At 38.9% G+C, this 19,846-nt stretch overlaps 1 protein-coding gene across 3 annotated transcripts in view; it reads left to right on the top strand.

Annotated features, from left to right (window-relative positions):
- ABCB11 (ATP binding cassette subfamily B member 11) overlaps positions 1 to 19,846 on the top strand; it is a 97,646-nt gene that overhangs the window by 39,418 nt on the left and 38,382 nt on the right. For all 3 annotated transcript variants that reach the window (XM_046019401.1, XM_046019400.1, XM_046019402.1), the window contains 6 exons: positions 2,556 to 2,680; positions 4,439 to 4,613; positions 11,906 to 12,019; positions 14,430 to 14,540; positions 16,673 to 16,798; positions 18,205 to 18,408. In XM_046019401.1, coding sequence (XP_045875357.1) covers positions 2,556 to 2,680; positions 4,439 to 4,613; positions 11,906 to 12,019; positions 14,430 to 14,540; positions 16,673 to 16,798; positions 18,205 to 18,408 — 855 coding nt within the window. The remainder of the gene's footprint in view (positions 1 to 2,555; positions 2,681 to 4,438; positions 4,614 to 11,905; positions 12,020 to 14,429; positions 14,541 to 16,672; positions 16,799 to 18,204; positions 18,409 to 19,846) is intronic.

The raw sequence follows: 19,846 nt of genomic DNA, 5'->3' as shown, positions 1-19,846 counted from the left end.
GCCAGGCACTATAAGGAACTTCATATATATTATCTCTAATCTTTACAACAATCTTCAAAAGTATTAATGCCATTTTAGCCATAAGAAATGGAGGCTCAGAGAGTAAAGAGACTTGTCTGGGACTGTACAGCTAGTGAGTGACAAAACTGGATTCAAATACAAGGGAGTCTGATTCCAAATCCCATCCACTCTCTCATATGCCTGTTGCTTCCCATGGTCTCCCAATCAGATGTTTTCTCCAAAAAGTCCCAACAAATGTACCCAGCTCAGTAACAAAAACATAAAGGAGATTTCTGCATTCACAGCTTTGTTCTCCATGCAGTCTGATCAGTTTCAGAAAGAGGTCACCTGACCCATTCTGAGCAGTATCTCCATTCCCCAGGCATGCAGGCCAAGAAAAAGTGTAGGAGTAGGAATTTTGGGTCATCCCAGTTAGAAAACACTCCCAAGGATTAATAAATGCTTATATCTTACTTTCAGAGTAGTCACATCAGATAGCAGGTCATGGGATCAGGCACACTAATAATTTGCTGTAAATGAGAATAGAATTTATGTGAAAAGCTGCATACACTCCTATCACTGAGCAACAGGAAACCAATCTCCATAATATTTTCTAGCAAAATATTCTTGACAATCTGCTGGCTCTATGACTCAAACATTTCCCAGGTAGTACGGAGTGACAATGGCAAAGAGCTCATTCCTCTCCACTGATCCCCCCCGACTCTACAATCTGGCTCAAGAAAGATACATTTAGCATGTCAAAACTTGAGCTTCCTCATCTTAAAGATAAGGATAATACTTCCCAAAGGTCATTGTGATGACTTAAGGCATCATCCATGTTATGCACTTAGGATGGCATCTGGCACAGAATTAATTGTTCAAGAGATATTGTTTTATTTTTTCCAATCCACTATGACAGTCTTTCCTACCAAACACTTCTTAGCTTCACTCCAGGGGAGCCTCACTATCCACGGGGAAACTTTGGGGATTTTGTAAACATTTGATTCGGCTTTTTCCCCCTAAATATACTTAATCTCTTTCCTCAAACCTGTGATAAATATTCATACTCAGATGGGTCAATGTCACATTTCAACACAGGGGAGATGTAGCCTGGGTAACTTGATTTTGACAGGTTTAGGGCATGGTTTCTCTTGCTATCTCAATGCCCATATTTCAAATTGTAATGTAAATGTGTCACTGATTTGGAATGTTGTAGTTCTGCACTGGTTTCTTCTTGAACTCAAGTCTATGCATGTTTGTGTAAAATGATACAAGCAACCTCCCTAAGCCCAATTCAAAAGCAGGACCAAAAGTAGAAGGCAGGCAATATATGACATGTTACATGTTACTGTGGGTTTTATATGTCTTTGTCTGACTTTTATATTTACCAAGAGAAACATGTGCAATCATTACATATTTTCCAATTTACATCTTTAAATTCCTGTATCACTTTAACAGAAGTAAACTGAGATTGTTTAATGTGCATTAAATTACAATAAGGTTATTAATATTCACAACTACTTCATTTCCTCAGTACATAATTTAGAAATAAATTAGAAGAGGATTGTGGTAAAAACTGCAATGTCATTCGTAACACCTAAATTCAGATTTTCATGTTGATGAAAATAGCCCTAATTTCCCTATGGTTGCCCTTTCAAGTCACAACTTTTGTAAAGTGTGTTCTTGTGACATAAATACGTTGTAACAAAATGCTACATTTACTTATTTTGTATCTATTTTGTATTAAATTCCATTTAAGATTTAGTTTGAGAAGAGTTCTGCTGCTAAAAGTTTGGAAAAACTTGGAAGATAAATTCCTTCAGTCTGGGTACTATATACATTTTAGATTTCTGAGTAGTCAAATTTCCACAATATTTGCTTGTGTTCATTCTGGTATCTTCATCTGTGCCAGGGATTTCTTTGGTGATTAATTCTTATTACAACTTAATCCAAGTCCAATTTTAAGAAAAATAACTGGTTATGTATTAAATGCAATATCATTTTAGTTCCTTTTGTAAAGAGCAAAACTAGTTAGTTGAGCACCTACAGTTGAGTCAAAATGGATAATATTTATCTGGAGCTTTCTCCTGTGCAATTACCATTGCAGCATCATGAGCCTCTGTGTGGTCAGGACCTCTCTCCCCATTATATACTCTCACTAACCTCCAGTCTCTGTCTCTGGTGTTTGTCCATACATTGTGCAAAAGGCCTGTGGTCAATAGCAAAGAAGTGTGGTATGGTATTCATTACTATAATGAGTGAAACACTGTGGTCTCACAGAATGCCCTATTTGGGGCTTACTCTGTGAGACATTGTTAGAGGCTGACTTCCAAAGAAGTCATTTTGGTATGCTAACAACCAAACATTCATGGATAGGGCTTAACACGGCTCAAACTTGGACTAGATTCTTTCCTTGGTGAACACTGTTATAGCAAGGATCTAGTCTTGTATGAAACCAACCACATACTTAACTCTGCTAAATGAATCACTGAATGACAGGCTGACTTACCTAATTCTCTGGTCTTCATGTTTTGTTTTCTTCTTTTGGATTTTAGAGTGTGTCCAAATTTACTGACTATGAATTGAAGGCCTATGCCAAAGCTGGGTCAGTGGCTGATGAAGTCATTTCATCTATGCGAACAGTGGCTGCTTTTGGTGGTGAGAAAAAAGAGGTTGAAAGGTTGGTTTATTGAAATGTCTGCCACTTTCCTGAATTTCATTATTTGGCATACTACCCTGAATCTTCCCTATTCTGTACAAAGTGGCAGATTTACCTTGGTCTGTTTACCCTGATAGAGCTTTTTCTTCAAGAAGTAGCTGAGAGTAACGATGCCTGGGTGGCTCAGTGGGCTAAAGCCTCTGCCTTCCGCTCAGGTCATGATCTCGGGGTCCTGGGATCGAGCCCCGCATCAGGCTCTCTGCTCGGCAGGGAGCCTGCTTCCGCCTCTCTCTCTCTCTGCCTGCCTCTCTGCCTGCTTGTGATCTCTGTCAAATAAATAAAATCTTAAAAAAAAAAGAAGTAGCTGAGAGTAATCAGTTGGGCAAAGCATTATAAGGACCCCAAGCCTTTAGCTGTGTGTTTTTGAAAATGTAGGTGGAGATTTTTAGAACGTTATCTTGGGTTAGGTATTTATTTCAACCCTGGTGGTGTATATGTATGCACATATTACCTCCAGGAGGCCTGTAACATAGCTGCATGATCTGAAATGCTGCTCAATATTTTTTATTCAGCATCTTTTACTCAGCTACTGTACTACATGCTCTTTATAAAGTCTGATAAAACTTCCACATAATCAAACAAAATTTAGCATTGGGTTTATTATTTAATCATTCTAGGAGATTAATTCTTAATGAAAATAAAAACCCTAAATGACCCATATAACACAGTTGTCGAGAATTTGATTTTGTTTATTTTTCCTTTTGTCTAGTATTTATTAAGTGCTTACCATGTGCCAAGTACTGATTTTATAAAAGAGTCACCAAATGAATTCAACTCTTATTTCATGAGTTGTAGATCTAGTATGATGATGTCATTCTCAATTGTTACCAAATAAAAAAGAGAATAGAATTTACAATCTCTAATTATTCTCTTTTCCTTTTTTTTTCTCCTTTTGCTCCTTTTGGTTTATAGAGTGAAGTTACTTAGTTTCTTACACAAAAATTTCAGTACCATACTTCCTCCACCATAAAAGATATTCATTATTGCTATTAATAGCAGTTTTATAAATGTTACAAAAATGGTAACAAACACAGGATAGACCTTCACTTTGTCCGTAGAAATATTAAATATTCTCCATGATTTTCTTTTTTTGAGAAGGAAGGCAGTTACAGAATGTCTGAGCTTTAAGACAATGCCAGTTATTAATGTCTAGAGATCATAGAATCACTGCAGCCTAGTGCTTGGATTGAATTTCTGGATAGTTATCCATATCCCATGGCTGTGAACCTGACGGGTCAGGTTACAACATAGCATTCTTGGTCACAGGGCAGATGGGTGAGTGTATGGAGATGAGTTGGTGCAAACATTGGCTTTGAACCTGGGGAAAAGAGTTGCATCATTTTCTGATGGAAATCATGCCATGTGACTTGGTAAAAACAATTCAAGCACAAATAGTACTAGGTCCCTCATGTCCAAACATTTGTGTTGAAAATTCTTTTCTCTTGGGGTAAAGTTCCCACTTTTTTCACACTGTTCTTATCCAAGAAGTAATCAGCCATGAGGTCTGGTTAGGCATCCTTCCTTCAACATATTTCATTGGCTGGTGGAAATAAGCTAAATAACTCCATGGAAATTTGTTATTTTCTTTCCCGAAAGCTGCTGTGTGTCTGGGGTGATTTGATGACCATTGAGAAAAAGCACAGTACTGTAGCTGTTTTAGACATTCTAACTTAAACTGCTGCTGCTGCTGACATAGACACAAATGCTTTCTCTTCACAGGTATGAGAAAAATCTTGTGTTTGCCCAGCGTTGGGGAATTAGAAAAGGGATCGTGATGGGATTCTTTACTGGATTCATGTGGTGTCTCATCTTCTTCTGTTATGCACTGGCCTTCTGGTATGGCTCCAAACTTGTCCTAGATGATGGAGAATACTCAGCAGGAACCCTCGTCCAGGTACTTTGGTCTTAATGACCTAGACATCACATTTCCTGTTGGAATTTCAGAAAAACCTAGAGTTAAGGCATTTTGTTTGCTCCTTTAGTGTCTGAGAGAGGAGAGCAGCAAGGATTTGATGGAGTCCGTCTGCAGAAACAAGCAATACCTACACATTTTATAGTAAAGGAACACTAAGCATTGGAATTGACGAGACCAGCGATTTAATGATTTCCACTTAACTGAAGATTTTGTAGCTGTAAAACAATGATTTTCTGACTGAGTCCAAAGATAATATGCCATGAAAATGGGAAGTCAGTGGTCTCTCAGCTAAAAATTAACAGCTCATGTAGTTAAGCTTAATAATAGTACAAGCTATGTGCTAATGGGCATATTTGTGGAACATAATGAGTTACTAGAATATCAAGCCAATAATATTCTCAACTGAACAGGTGATACAACCATATTTTATTGTTCATTTGTGCTATAGTCATGCTATCCCCAATGCCATCACTACTCTAATTTTCAATATTTTTTCCATTGTTCTTTCAAGAATTATTGAGAAACTACTATATGCCAGACCCATAGAAAGCCCAGAAGAGTCAACAGTGAACCAAAGAAATGTGATGTTCACTGAAAAGAAATAAAATAAAATAAAATGAAAAAAAAATGTGATCTCTTCCTGATGTAACATGTACATCAGTGGGGAAGAGAAGCAATAATTAAACACCCCATCAGTGTCTAATGACAGATGAAAACACATGCTATGGAAAACAAGGACATCAGAAGCAAAGAACAGGGTAATCGGGTGTTGCTAGGGTCAGAGAAATCTCTTCCTCCTGCTCATGAACCCATGTCTTTCCTCCTTAGCTTATAGCTCCTCTCATTACAGCTGGACTCTTGTCATCGTTCTGGTTCTCAGCTGAATGGCACCTCCCCAGTAAGGCCTTCCATGCTCATCCAATCTTGTATTCTCTTGTATGCCTTGCTGAACTTTCCCTTCAGAGCCCTTGAGTGAAACTGAACACTTGAATTTGTTTACATTTGTTTCCATCCCTTTCTACCCTCACACAGGAGGCCAGGGAGATAAAACATGAAATAACTGTTTAATTTGGCCTATTAATTTCTTAATTAAATATAGTAATCTTTTTTATTTTAGATTTTATTTATTTATTTATTTGAGAGGAGAGAAAACATGCACGCACGAGGGGTGAGAGGGGCAGAGGGAGAGAGAGAATCTCAAGCAGACTCTCCACTGAGGGCAGAGACTGATGTGGGGCTCCGTCTCACAGCCCTGAGGTCATGCATGACCTGAGCTGAAATCAGGAGTCGGACGCTTAGCTGACTGAGCCACCCAGGTGCCCCATAGTTAATTAGTTAATTAATTAATAATTAATTTGAAAGGCATCGAGATGAGAAGCAGTTTCATATAAGATTCTTAAATAAAAATATTTAGGCTCAAGATTCTGGGTGACACAGGCACCAATTAAACAATGAAAAATGCTAGGGGCACCTGGGTGGCTCAGTGGTTTAAGTCTCTGCCTTCCGCTCAGGTCATGATCTCGGGGTCCTGGGATCAAGCCCCGCATCGGGCTCTCTGCTCGGTGGGGAGCCTGTTTCTCCCTCTCTCTCTGCCTGCCTCTCTGCCTACTTGTGACCTCTCTCTCTGTCAAATAAATAAATAAAATATTTAAAAAAAACCACAACCCCCCCCCAAAAAACCAGTGAAAAATGCTAAAAAATCTTCTATACTAGAAATTTCCTAGCTGATACCTTATAATTTGAGGTCTACTGCTTTAGTATAAATACATTTCTAGGGAAAGTTGAATGGAATTTTACAGATAGGAATGATTATCAGAGGTCAAGCCATAGTCTATCTAAGTTACTACTTTATTTCATTAACAGCTTGATGATGCACTAAGAACAACTTTTTAAAATTCAGTCCTTCTTTGCAAGATGAACTACTGGCATCACTTGAACTTTAATTTTTTAAAAATTAAAAATTTTAAAATTTAAAAAATTAAAAATGATAGGGGCTCCTGGGTGGCTCAGTGGTTTAAGCCGCTGCCTTCGGCTCAGGTCATGATCTCAGGGTCTGGGATCGAGCCCCACATCGGGCTCTCTGCTCGGCAGGGAGCCTGCTTCCCTCTCACTCTCTCTGCCTGCCTCTCTGCCTACTTATGATCTCTCTCTGTCAAATAAATAAAAAAAATCAAAAATGATAAGACATATTGAAGTGTCTTTTGGACCTTAAAGGGATAGTATAGAAGGAAAATGTTGCTTTTATTGTAATTTAAGCACTTTCATAAAACTCTAATATAGCTTTACGCATTTGCAAATCCAGTGAAAGTACTGCAGGTTGGAAACCTGACTATGAAGGCCCTCGTCTTTATTGGTCTAATGGCCCTTAAGAACTTTCAACATTTACCAGTTGACTTCCATCCCAGAAGCTTATATCTGCTCATTCTGCAGAAAAACATGCATTGAGAAAAGACATCCTTCCTTTCATTCCATGCCAACAAGGAGAGGACAGAGGTGTGCCCAAATAATAGTTCAGAGGGAGGAAAGAATTGGTTAATTGAAAATTAAATAATACACAATTCCAGCTGGAAACACCGAATTTAAAAAAACCCCTTGGTTACTCTCTAGCAGGAATCCAATATTATGTTTCTGCTTAAAGAGAAATTGAGGCATACTAAAATTTTTAGAAGATTCTTTAAGCAAAAATAATTCCAGCTGAGCAGCACCAAATCAGAAGTGATGAGAAGCCACTCTCTACCCACAGGACCAGGGGGAGGGACTCTTACAGAGAAGAGGCAGAAACAAAGCAAAACAATTATTTGATGGGCTCTGGCTTAAGCAGCTGCCTTGCCTGGGGAATCTGAATTGACATATGTGATTGGTTGACCTTGGGCTTTTGATGTCTTGAGCTTGAGACATTTGTGCTTAGGTTTTAGGTTGCTCATGTAGGTTACTAAGGCATCAAATCAACCTCAGCCTAATGGCCTCCTTGTTTAACTAATTTGATGCTCCTCAGCTTCAAGTGTCCACTCTTGTGCATACCTTTTTTTTTTCAAGGATTTCAATTATTTTTTATTCAAGTAACATTCACAAATACCTACTATATATTATATTGTGTGAAGAATGTTAAAAAATAGAGAATCTTTCCTGCCCTCAAAGAGTTGATATTTGAGTTACAAACACAAAGCCTTCCTGGAAATAATCTGGACATGTAGAAAGTGCTTAATTTGAAGTTAACAATGAAGGAACAAGCTCTAAGGCAATGAATAAAAAGTATGAATTTTACTGTAGTACTTTGCTACTGTCTGCTTTTTAGGGCAAGCTACCATATTTCAGAACAAGAGTAATTGGCATAGCAAAAGTTTTGTTGTTGTTTTTTTTTTAACATGGTAATGAAACGCCCATATTAAACACAGATAGGCATAACCCAAAAACAAAACAAAACAAAAAGATCCAGTGTAAAAACTTAATAAATCCGTGTTTTAAAGTTCTTTCCTGCCTTTTCTTTTTCTGATAAAGGCCAAGAGATTCAGGACATGACAAATATTCAGTTACACATTTTTTATCCAACAAAGAATATTTTACCTTTAGGACCAGAACACCTGATTGTTTCCAGAAGACCTGGAGTATCATAACCCTAATGTAAAAGACTACCAATACTATGAGTACCCTTTTACATATTTAAAAGGATTTTTTAAGCCATTAATGGCAATTAATGCCTTATCTTGTGCATACCTTTTGTAAATAACTGGGCTGAGAGAGTACTTACTTTGTGCAGATGTGACATACTATGTGTCTCTAACATTTTTTTTTCCATTTTATTTATTTTTTCAGCGTAACAGTATTCATTCTTTTTGCACAATACCCAGTGCTCCATGCAAAATGTGCCCTCCCTATTATCCACCACCTGTTCCCCCAACCTCCCACCCCTGACCCTTCAAAACCCTCAGGTTGTTTTTCAGAGTCCATAGTCTCTTATGGTTCGCCTCCCCTTCCAAATTTTTTTTTTTAATAAACATATAATGTATTTTTATCCCCAGGGGTACAGGTCTGTGAATCGCCAGGTTTACACACTTCACAGCACTCACGATAGCACTTACCCTCCCCAATGTCCATAACCCCCTCCCCCTCTCCCAATCCCACCTCCCCCCAGCAACCCCCAGTTTGTTTTGTGAGATTAAGAGTCATTTATGGTTTGTCTCCCTCCCAATCCCATCTTGTTTCATTTATTCTTCTCCTATCCCCCTAACCCCCCATGTTGCTTCTCCATGTCCTCATATCAGGGAGATCATATGATAGTTGTCTTTCTCCGATTGACTTATTTCACTAAGCATGATACGCTCTAGTTCCATCCACATTGTCGCAAATGGCAAGATTTCATTTCTTTTGATGGCTGCATAGTATTCCATTGTGTTTTAATCATCAATTATTAGCCTTACCTCTTACTCCTAAATGCCTTCCTGCAAGCTTCTGCTTGCACCTTAAGAAATATCTCTTTGGGAAAATAAGAGACCTCCATTAACAGTATAATCATTGATCTTTCTCTCCCTTCCTTCGTTCCTTCCTTCCTCTGTCCCTCCAACTCTCTCTTTCTCTCACTCATGTGTGCAGGCACATTTTTGGCCACACTTCTGAGTAGCAAACTATGAAGTCTGAGTATGTATGAGCTGGGTTGAGTGTTCTTAACCCACTAAAGTAATTAACAATTAGGCTAATTGAATATATTTTTTGATGAACTAAATCATTATTGGCTGCATGGTAATTGAGCATACATGGTAAGTGGTTCACATAAATGACTGATTGGTATCACTTGTACACAGACGAAAAACAAACTCTGTGAGCTATTAGGAGAGAAGATGAAAGGAATTGAAGAATGCAGAAGGCTGCTCTTTGTGCTTCCCAGGTTTCAGGATTCAGCAATAAAAAGTAACAGCAGGAATCGAGAGTAACATTATTCAGTGTGTATAAGGTATCAAGCACTAAGTGACATATTTCATATAAATACCATATGTCATATCAAAACTTCCTTCTATATTGATGCCATTCTACTACCACTTAAAAATGAAACGGAGCCATGAGATTGAAAAATATGTGTTGGGGGGCATGGAGTCTGGATCTGACTTCCAAGGAGTCAGTGATCCACTTTTCCCTAGCACAGCACACCCACAGATAGATTGTTCCCCTGTGGTCTCCCTTGCATTTCCTCTTCCCACACTGCCATCCTTGGGGCTAGAGTGAAATGTTTGGGGTAGGAATTGATGGTCAGTTGGGGTAGGTGCTAGCCATTGTGATGATACTGGGTACAGGTCTCTGGCCAGTCCCCACCCACTCTTTCCCTAAGTAGCCCGAGGAAGACGTTTGCAAAGCCAGGCTGAGCAGGGTTTGATTGCAAACCTCAGCTTAGGCCCCTAGTGATTCAATCTAGAATCTAGAGCAGGAGTCAGCAAACTATGGCCCACCAGACAAATCCAACCTGATGCCTGTTTTTTGTAAATAAGGTTTTATTGGAACACAGCCATAATTATTTGTTCACTATTGTCTATTGCTGCCTTCGTAGTACATAGCAGAATTGTGTAATTGCATCAGAGCCCATATGGCCTAAAAGCCTAAAATATATACTATCTGGCACATTGTAGAAAATGTTTGCTGACCCCTGATCTAGGACATGCGGAAGGCTTCCTTTGCTCAGCTAGGAAGACCTCCTATAAAGGTGGTCTTAACTCAATTTAGAAAAGTACCATTCTGTCTATTCACTGTATCACTTTCTTTGTGTGGAATCTTGCTTCTGTCAAAATCATTACAATTATTTATGTGGCTAACACTGGATTAATCACTCTTAGACTAATTATTTCATTTAATGTTCATACAAGTCCCATGAGGTGTAAGCTATTAGTATCCCTGTATTACAGATAAAGGAATTGGAGCTTGAAAGATGAAGTAATCTGCTCATAGGAGGAACTGTAACTAAGTTTTCTGTAACTAAGGAAAAGGAACAAAAAAGATGAAGAGAGAATGGTTGTCCCACACACCGAGTGGGGAATTCAGGGAGAAGGCAAGAGGGAACTGGGCACATCATCATGGTTTGTGGAATGGAGGTTACTGGAGGGAGGGAGGTAACTGGGAGGCTCTGAGGAGTCTCATGATCCAGACAGAAAACCAAAAGAAAGCAGGGAAACCATCACAGACTAAGTTCATTTGACTGCCCGAAGAAGACTACCATCAGACAGCAGCCAGTCTTCAGCTCAGCAAGTAACTCCTGTCCCTGATGGATGGTGGCCAATGAAACATCCTCCATGAGAATCATGTGACTAGCACCCATTTGGTCAAGAGAAGTCTTGTGCTCCTCCTAGGGGCACATGACAAATTGCCCCATTGCTTCTTCCTTTATCAACAGCACTGATAAACACAAAGCACTATTTGGTAGGAATATCTGCTCCTTAAGTCGCCTTCCCCTAAACCAGTGAAAGGGCTGGGTTGGTGAGTTAAAGGACAGCTTCTTCAGTAGTGCTCAGGAACCTGGCCATACCAACTGCATGCCACCAGCAGAAGCCAAGCCTGTTTGCAAGACAGAATGTCAGTCAAGAGCCTAAGTTCAAATGCTGCTCTACCACTTAATACAAGTTTTAATGTAGGGTAAGTTAGGGAACATCTATACACCTTGGTTTTCTCTTCTGTTGTATGAATTAAGCAAAGTAATACAGGTAAAGCACTTAGAAATATACATGAGTAAAAGCAGAAGTAGTAGTAGTAGTAATAGCAGTAGTTATCCTAGTAATGTTCTACTAGTAGCAACAATAGAGCAGTAGTAGCAAACCTGTATTGCATGTACCTATCTCTAGGACAATCAAGCTGATTATACTATCTTCATTGCTTCAGTGGCCCTTTAACCAGAAGATCATATAAGCCTGCTTATCTTACAAACTGAATTATCCTATCACTATTCTAACTCACTTTGTGTCTATATGCTGTCTTGCTTAGACCTCTTGCTCATTTCAAAATATGTTCTTCTTTGTAGAATAGTGTTCTACAGTCTTGTAGTGTAAGGTTCCATACATAGATGTTCAGTTAAATATAAAGTAGTCTTTTAAACCATAACAATAGAAAAATTGGAGCTACTTTGCTGGGGGAAAAAAAAACTATTCCAGGTGTTTCTAAAGAGCTATTTAGCTTTCAGATTCCCATGGAAGAATATTTCTGAGAAATATCTGAGCTCACATGGATAGCCCAAATGATGGCACTATTTACACATTGACAAAACACATGAAAACCATGTTTATCTCTTTTCATTTCAGATTTTTCTCAGTATTCTACTAGGAGCTTTAAATCTTGGCAATGCTTCTTCTTGTCTGGAAGCCTTTGCAACTGGGCGTGCAGCGGCCACCAGCATTTTTCAGACAATAGACCGGGTATGTGAAAGCCGAAGTAAAGGCCATGAGCAGATTGAGCGTGGGGAGAAAAATGAAGTTCTGAGGAATTTACCTTCCATGTTAAGAAAAATGTGGGACTATTACAATGCCCTTAATTCAGCAGTACTTAACTGGGACTGTCATGAGCCAGACCCCATACTTAGTTGGGACTGCAAGAGTGAAATAGAACAAATAAGGCTCTTGCTCTCCTGCCATATTGGAAAACAGGCAATAAAGAAGTAAGTGCATTTATGGATTGAGAGGATATTATGCTGAGTGAAGTAAGTCAGACAAAGAAAGACAATACCATATGATTTCACTTATATGGAGAATCCCTATTTGCAAAGCAAATGGACAAATGAAAAAAACAGAAACAGACTCATAAATACAAACAACAAACTGGTGTTTGCCAGAGAGGAGGGGGCTTGGGGGATGGGGTGAAGGGGATAAACTGCCAGTTGTAAAATAAATAAGTCACCAGGATGAAAAACCAATGATATCCTAATAGTAGCCAGTGATAACCTAATAACTTTGTATGATGACAGAAGGTAGCTACACATATCTTGGTGAGCATTTATTTGGTAGTGTAATTATTGAATCACTATGTTGTACACCTGACACCAATCTTGCTTCAGTGAAAAATAAAAGTTGGAAAAAGAAGTAAGTACATTCAAAGATAAGATAATATCAGTGCAATAAAGGAAATAAAATAGCATGGTAATGGTTGGGGTGAGGAGAGGAGTCGTTAAGTGAGGGGAACCTCATCTCTGAGGGGATAGTATTTGCACTGAGAACCCCAGGAGAATCAGCCATGCAAAGCAAAGTTTAGGGGAGGAGCGGTGCATGGGAAGTGAGAACCAGGCCGCGATTCCTGGAAGAGAGCCCTTCCGGTTGGTGAAAGATTGGTGAGTGCAGGGACCAAAAACAAGGTCAGTGTGTCAGAGCAGAGTGAGCAAGAGCACAGAGGCTGAAGAGAGAGGAAGGGGCCAGATCATGCAAAGCTTTAAGGCCAAGTTCATAAGTTTGGATTATCTTCTAACTGTGACAGAAAGCTTCTACAAGCTTGTAGAGGATTCTGGTAGCCTAGCTAGGATTTCCCTGAAGCACACTGGACGTCCAGCTAGAAAGTCAAAATCCTAGAATAGAAGGGGAAGACGGCAAGATGTTGTTCTTCCTCTGTGGCAGCCTTGGAAAGCCAGAAGTATTTCTTTGGTCCCTTAAATATTCAGTATTTATGAAGCATAAAACCTGCCTGAGGAAACTTCATCACTTCATCTGTTTTATATTTGGAGGCTTCACATATTGCAGTATAAAACGCATTCTTGAAAACCGAACAGGCACATTGAGATATCAAAATTCTACCTCATTCTTAGGGCTGATATATGTTCAGATAAGATGATGAGTCTAAAAGACCTTTGAAACTATTACAAAAAATGAAGGCATTTAAAAATTGCTTCATTATCTTTACTACAGACCCAAGAGGAAGAAAGTAGATTACACCGTTGTCCTAGATAGATATATGATGATGAGTTTCTCACAAGTGTAGAAGGGGGAACCTGGCTTTGGAGATGGCCCTCATTCTTGTCTGGTTAACTAGAATGGTTAAATTCTAGATTAGGCTCACTACTAACAACAACAGAGGTGAAATTCAGCCTAACAACTGAAAGTTGGTAGTATCTGAGGATACCACTTAAGCTCATACAGTTAGTTTTAATCATCATCTACAATAGTACTCAGATATAGAGTACAACTAGACCTTGGCTTAACTGACTAGTTGTGTGGCCTTAGGAAAGATACTTAACCTCTCTGAGAGTTCTCTACTTCCTCAAGCGAACAACTGAGCATAGCGCCTGTCTAGTTAGGTTTAGTGACAATTACATAAGTGAAAAAACAAATACCTTGTAAATTGTCTTCCATGGTATCTCAATAATATAACAATATATAATAATGTTAACATATTATATACTAATATAATTATAGATCAATACTGCATATTATATTATTATATTATTGTTATACAATATAATGTCATAGTAACATATCAACAAATAGTAATAATTAAACTAATTACATTTAATTAATGTGAAGTTATATATCAATTATTTATCTGCATTCTTTTCATATTGATTATAATTAATTATATATTAATTCTTTGTGTATGTTCTCTATTAATATATTGTATGTAATATAATATACGAATACTATTCTTATCTAGCAATGTAATATCTCATATTAATATCTCAGTAATTGTTAGAATTACTAATATTATTAATAAATATTTAATGTGGAAGTAACTTTGTTGCAATGTTTTACCTGGTGATTGTTCTGTCTTATCAGTAAATTCAAACCAAGTTGGACAATAAATGCATATGTATTTGTTGCTGCTATATTCCTTTATATTCTACTCCAGAAACCCATCATTGACTGCATGTCAGAGGACGGTTACAAGTTGGATCGAATTAAAGGTGAAATTGAATTCCATAATGTGACCTTCCACTATCCTTCCAGACCGGAGGTGAAGGTATGTGTTTCTCCGGGAACAACAGCACCTTTCTTCGATGATTCATATCCAGGCCACAAGTTACTTGTTTTTCTGAAGCATGGCAGTTTTCAGGAAGAAGGAACAGAAGCACGTTTCTCTAGAAGTTCCCTTAGGCATCATGTCATTTCTCAGGCAACAAGTTCCATTCCTTTGTAATAACGAAAACCTGCCAGTCCCTCCGGGGAGGACACAGTCCGGCAGCCCGTTCCGGTTAGGTCAGGTTAGGTATGAGCCTCTGTTGAAATGAATGGAAGGACCCGTAATGAGCTGAATAAACTGCCAGGCAATCAGAACAATCCAGAAGTACAGATGTGGAAGGCGGGACACTGCGTGGGTAGGGCATTTCTGGCAAAGAAAAGCTGCTGCCTTTGTAGTTTTTCACTTCCTATCGGTAAGTTCAAAAGGGTCACTAGATCAGTCTTTGGAGGAAAGGTAATCTTGGGGCCCCCTGCTCTTGGGCTGTGTCTTGGGCTGGGCGATTGCCCAGGGCAGTGAGGAAGAACATTTAGTTTTACTGCACCTACAGAGCGAGTGTGTTTAAAGGCGATTTGCTCTATAGGAAAATTAGCATCTACTCTCCTTGCGTAGGTTGACTTTGAAATGAGAATTTCTCCTAATTTTTAACAGAATACCTTTAGCCACCCTTTCTTAATATTTCTGTTATAGGAGCTAAATCCCATGCAACTTAATTCTGATACTCTATCAGAATCTGTATCTATATTACCTAAAATATAGGTAAACACATACATACGCACACACAAACATACACACATACATTAGACGTATGTATAAAACATAGGTACCTATATATTCTGATTACATTGCTCAAGTATATTTTCCATTGCTGTTACATATCACATAGATATGGAAACATTTAATGTCATAACATGTGTCAAAGTACCTTGTGAAAGATAAGCCACAAGGCAGTGCTCAGTAAAGATTTTCTAATGGATGGCTAAAAGCTTGCTTTATAATATCTGTTCAGAACCAGCTCATAATAGCTGTTTCATAAATACCAGTTGAATTAAAACACATTTGTTTCATTTCTCTTTTATCCTCTATTCCCCACACCAGTAGTTTGTTTTAATAAAATCTTCTTAACTTACACCTATATGTACTTAGCCCTGCTGGGGGGGGCGTACCACACTGGGCTATAATGAGGGAAAGCAGTGCCTGCCTGCCCTGGGGGAGGTTACAGTCCAGTAAGTGAAAGTCTATTTGCAAGCCTGACTGTTCAGTGTGAAATGAAATACGTGTGGGATTTTGTCACACAGAGGACCCTAAAACACCTTTACCTAATAAGTATAAAAATCACCACTGACTTGGTGAAAATATCCAACAGATGCTTATGAATTAGCTTCCTATTCTTCCCTTTCTAGACTTAACAATGTTCAGTCTCAACATTTAACAGTGCTTTAAACTTAACAAATGCACCACAAACATTTGTTAGGGAAAGTTTTCCAGATAATACGTTCGCACACAATACAAGCGTAGGACAGCTTAAAATTTGTGAATTAATTTGTTGTTAGTCTGTGATCAGTAAATTAGTATTATATTTCGAACTTAATGGTTTTCTTTCCTTAGCTAATTGGGACAGTCTCTTCGAGGCATCCTAGTATATCAGAAGTGTTTGTTTGTTTTTAAAGATTTTACTTATTTATTTGTCAGAAAGAGCACATGCAGAGGGTACAGTAGGCAGAGGGAGAATGAGGCTGATGCAGGCCTCAATCCCAGGACCCTGGGATCATGATCTGAGCCCAAGGCAGATGCTTAACCGACTGAGCCACCCAAGTGTCCCTATCAGAAGTGTTTTAAATGTGGGTTCTGGAGCATACTTTTAAAAGTTGGCATAGTTTATTTACTACAACAGTGTTACCACACATCATTTGCTTCCTTGGGGGGGCGGGTGCCACGCTCAGTTTATTAATGAGTAATGTGCTAAATGCTAAAACCTCATCATAGGCACTATCTACTGATTTCCTGGTTATTGATGGATATTGATATTGTTTTGAGGGCATAAGTAAACACGTACAGAGTATCCTCACAAAGCATCCTAACTTACAAGTCTAATTGCTGACAATCTGACCATTGCTCTTTTCTTTTCTCTACAGATTTTAAATAATCTCAGCATGGTCGTTAAATCAGGGGAAATGACTGCTGTGGTAGGACCCAGCGGATCTGGGAAAAGCACAGCCCTGCAGCTTATTCAGCGTTTCTATGACCCCAGTGAAGGCATGGTGTGTGTCTTCCAGCAATCTCTCAATACAGGGGAATGGGAGAGTGCAAATGGGGATATGCCTAGCATACACTGAGACCATCCAGACACATGCAGAGTTGACTTACTGAGTCCTTGACTGAATTGAATGGACTAATTCCCGGCATGGTGGTCACGTTCCGTAAACAACCAGCCCGTTCGCTCAGTGATGTGCACACACGTTCAAAATGTGCACGTTCAAAATGGTGTTGCTGCCTCCCCAGTGAACTCACATTTCCATTTCCTTCTCTGTATTGTAACAAAATCGTTACTGTGTCTTCAAGCTTTCCAAACCCTAAGTATAGGAGAGGTTGCATGGCTAGAATGAACAGATTGATTGTTGGCTGCTTTGAGAATTTAGATGTTAAAGATCAATCATATAATTTCACAAACTACTTCGTTTCTTTTCTCCTTGTGTTTATTTGCCTGTAGACATAGACCCAAACTAAGCAAAAATATCCATCATTGTCATTTGTTGATTACATATGTCAAATACTTTACGAAAATGATTGCTCATTTTCAAAATGAGCCCCAAGGTATATATGCTCATTTTGTAAATAAAGGAAGCAGCGTCAAGAGAGATCGACACTTGCCCCCGATTTGAACCCAGGTCCCTTAAATGTCAAAGGCTCTCCTCTTTCTACACTCTCAAAGTTGTTCTTGTCAACATCTCCTTGATGCCTTGAGAGAGATTCATTTGAGTCTATATCCAGTGGCTTCAACGCAAGGCCTTCCCCGACATGGGTGCTCTGTTACACTGACATGACTAACACAATGGAATTCTTTTCGATGGACCATTCATCCTACAGGTATTCTTTGTACATACCAGCATAACTATACTCTGAATACATAGAAATGATGGTCTCTTGGTGTAAGATTTTTACTTTTTTGCTAATAGTGGTTTTTGCTTATCCCACTTATAGTTTCAATTACGTTTGAACACCAAAGTGTTATTTGATGAATCTGTCCAGAAAGTAAGAGTTACTGCAAAGCATGCCTACAAGATAGGGACCATTTCTTATTTTCTTGGTAGCTCTTAAAGTCCACTTTCGGTCATAAGTCAAAAGATAATAAAAACATAAAAAATACAGTGAATAACTGACTTGACTCCATTGAAAAATTAAAAATCTTCCCATTCCTGGGCCAATCCTGTTACACTAAATGACCTTTACATCATTTGTGTTTTTACAATGAATTGTTCTACAGCTAGACTTGATTTCAACTCTATTATCGTCATTCCTATGTAAATAACCTCATTATAGGAGGAATCATCTGTTAAAATCTTGCGGGTCTCTATTTTTTTCTCCTCATAGGACAAGTGAACGTAACATTTTGATTCAGAACCCTGAAGGATTCCAAGAGATGTGACGTTGTGCTCATGTTCTCTAGGTGACTTTGGATGGCCATGACATTCGCTCTCTTAATGTTCAATGGCTTAGAGCTCAGATCGGGATAGTGGAGCAAGAGCCTGTTCTGTTCTCTACCACCATCGCAGAGAACATTCGCTATGGCAGAGAGGATGCAACGGTGGACGATATCGTTCGAGCTGCCAAGGCAGCCAATGCCTACAACTTCATCATGGACCTGCCACAGGTACCCCCAGCCTCTCGTTCCATGGGGGGGGGGGGAATCCAGAAGTTGAAAAAGGAAAGAAAAAGTCCCAAATCCCAAATCATTAAATTCTTAATGCCACTTTAGGTTTCATTCCTGGAAATGTATCATGAGCTTTCCCCTTTGCCTGAAAGCATATTGTTGTCGATATATTAAAAATCTACTAAAGAGGAAACTTTCTTTTAAACGCTCCCTTTGACAAGGGCATAGTCTTCTTTCTCCATCTGTTAAGCATTTGTCCAAGCAGTTGATAAATTCGTTATGTGGCGATGACTTACACAATGCTCGTTGATGCCTACCAATGTCATTGTTCTTTCATTGCCTTGTGCTTGAACAGCTAATACTGTGGCCTCAGTATTGTATCTTGCATATTCAAAAGCTCCTCATTTGTCTTCATTTTAAACAACGACAACAAAAACCAACTCAATATTATTATACGTATTTTGTGGCCAATGGTCTGCTAGGTCAAAGAAGAGCTGTTATAACCAGTTAACATTTATGTAGTGCTTACTACCTACCAGACACTGTTCTGAGCACTTTACATCTCATTTAACACTCACAACCATCCTGTTGGCAGCTACTATTACTATTTTCATCTGTAAAGAGAGAACCAAGTTTCCGAGAGGCCAAATAACTTGCTCAAGGCAGGAGAGTCAAGGTTCACACCCACGTGGTCTGGCTCCAGAGTCTGCACTCTAGATCATTGCCTATCTAGTCTTTTGGATTACCTGTGTGAATAGGATGGCAGCTGTGAGTATGAGAGAGTCCAGTGGTAAAGAGTATAAAGCTTTGGAATCAGACTGCCTCCATGAAACTCCCAGCTTCTCCATTTGCAAGCTCTATGAACTCGGGCAAGTTACTCTAACCCTTATACCCCAGCATTTCCTTACCCATTGATTGAGGAGAACAGCATTACCTGCCTCAGGGGGCATCTGGGAGGACTAGCGAAGTAATATGTGTGAAGAGCTTAACTTCATGTGTTGCACATGGTAAGTGCTCAACTCATGTTGGCTAATAATAAACAAGACAAGAGTCTGACATCATTGTGGCATTCCAATATAATGCTAGACATGAAAGATACTCAGCAACTTTTTGCTGTCAGTGGTAATGATTATACAGCTAGTTTGATCTTTCATTTGCAATACAGAGATAGTGTTAATGTGGTGTTTTTCTGTGTTGCTTAGCTAGAGAAAAGAAGGAAGAATTTGGAAAGTGCTTTAACCCTTTAAAATGGGTTTTCAGGACCCTGATCAACTTTTTCTTTGGTGGAAACTTTTTTTTTTTTTTTTAAGTAGGCTCCACACCCAGTGTGGAACCCAACACAGATCTTGAACTCAGGACCCTGAGATAAAGACCTGAGCTGAGATCAAGAGTCAGATGCTTAACTAGCTGAGCCAACCAGGCTCCCCTACATTGGTGA

This window comes from Meles meles, chromosome 9 (genome assembly GCF_922984935.1).
Source record: "Meles meles chromosome 9, mMelMel3.1 paternal haplotype, whole genome shotgun sequence".
In the NCBI taxonomy this organism is placed as follows: domain Eukaryota; kingdom Metazoa; phylum Chordata; class Mammalia; order Carnivora; family Mustelidae; genus Meles; species Meles meles.
Note: the sequence above shows the minus strand (reverse complement) of the source record. Positions and strands in the feature narration are given on the sequence as shown.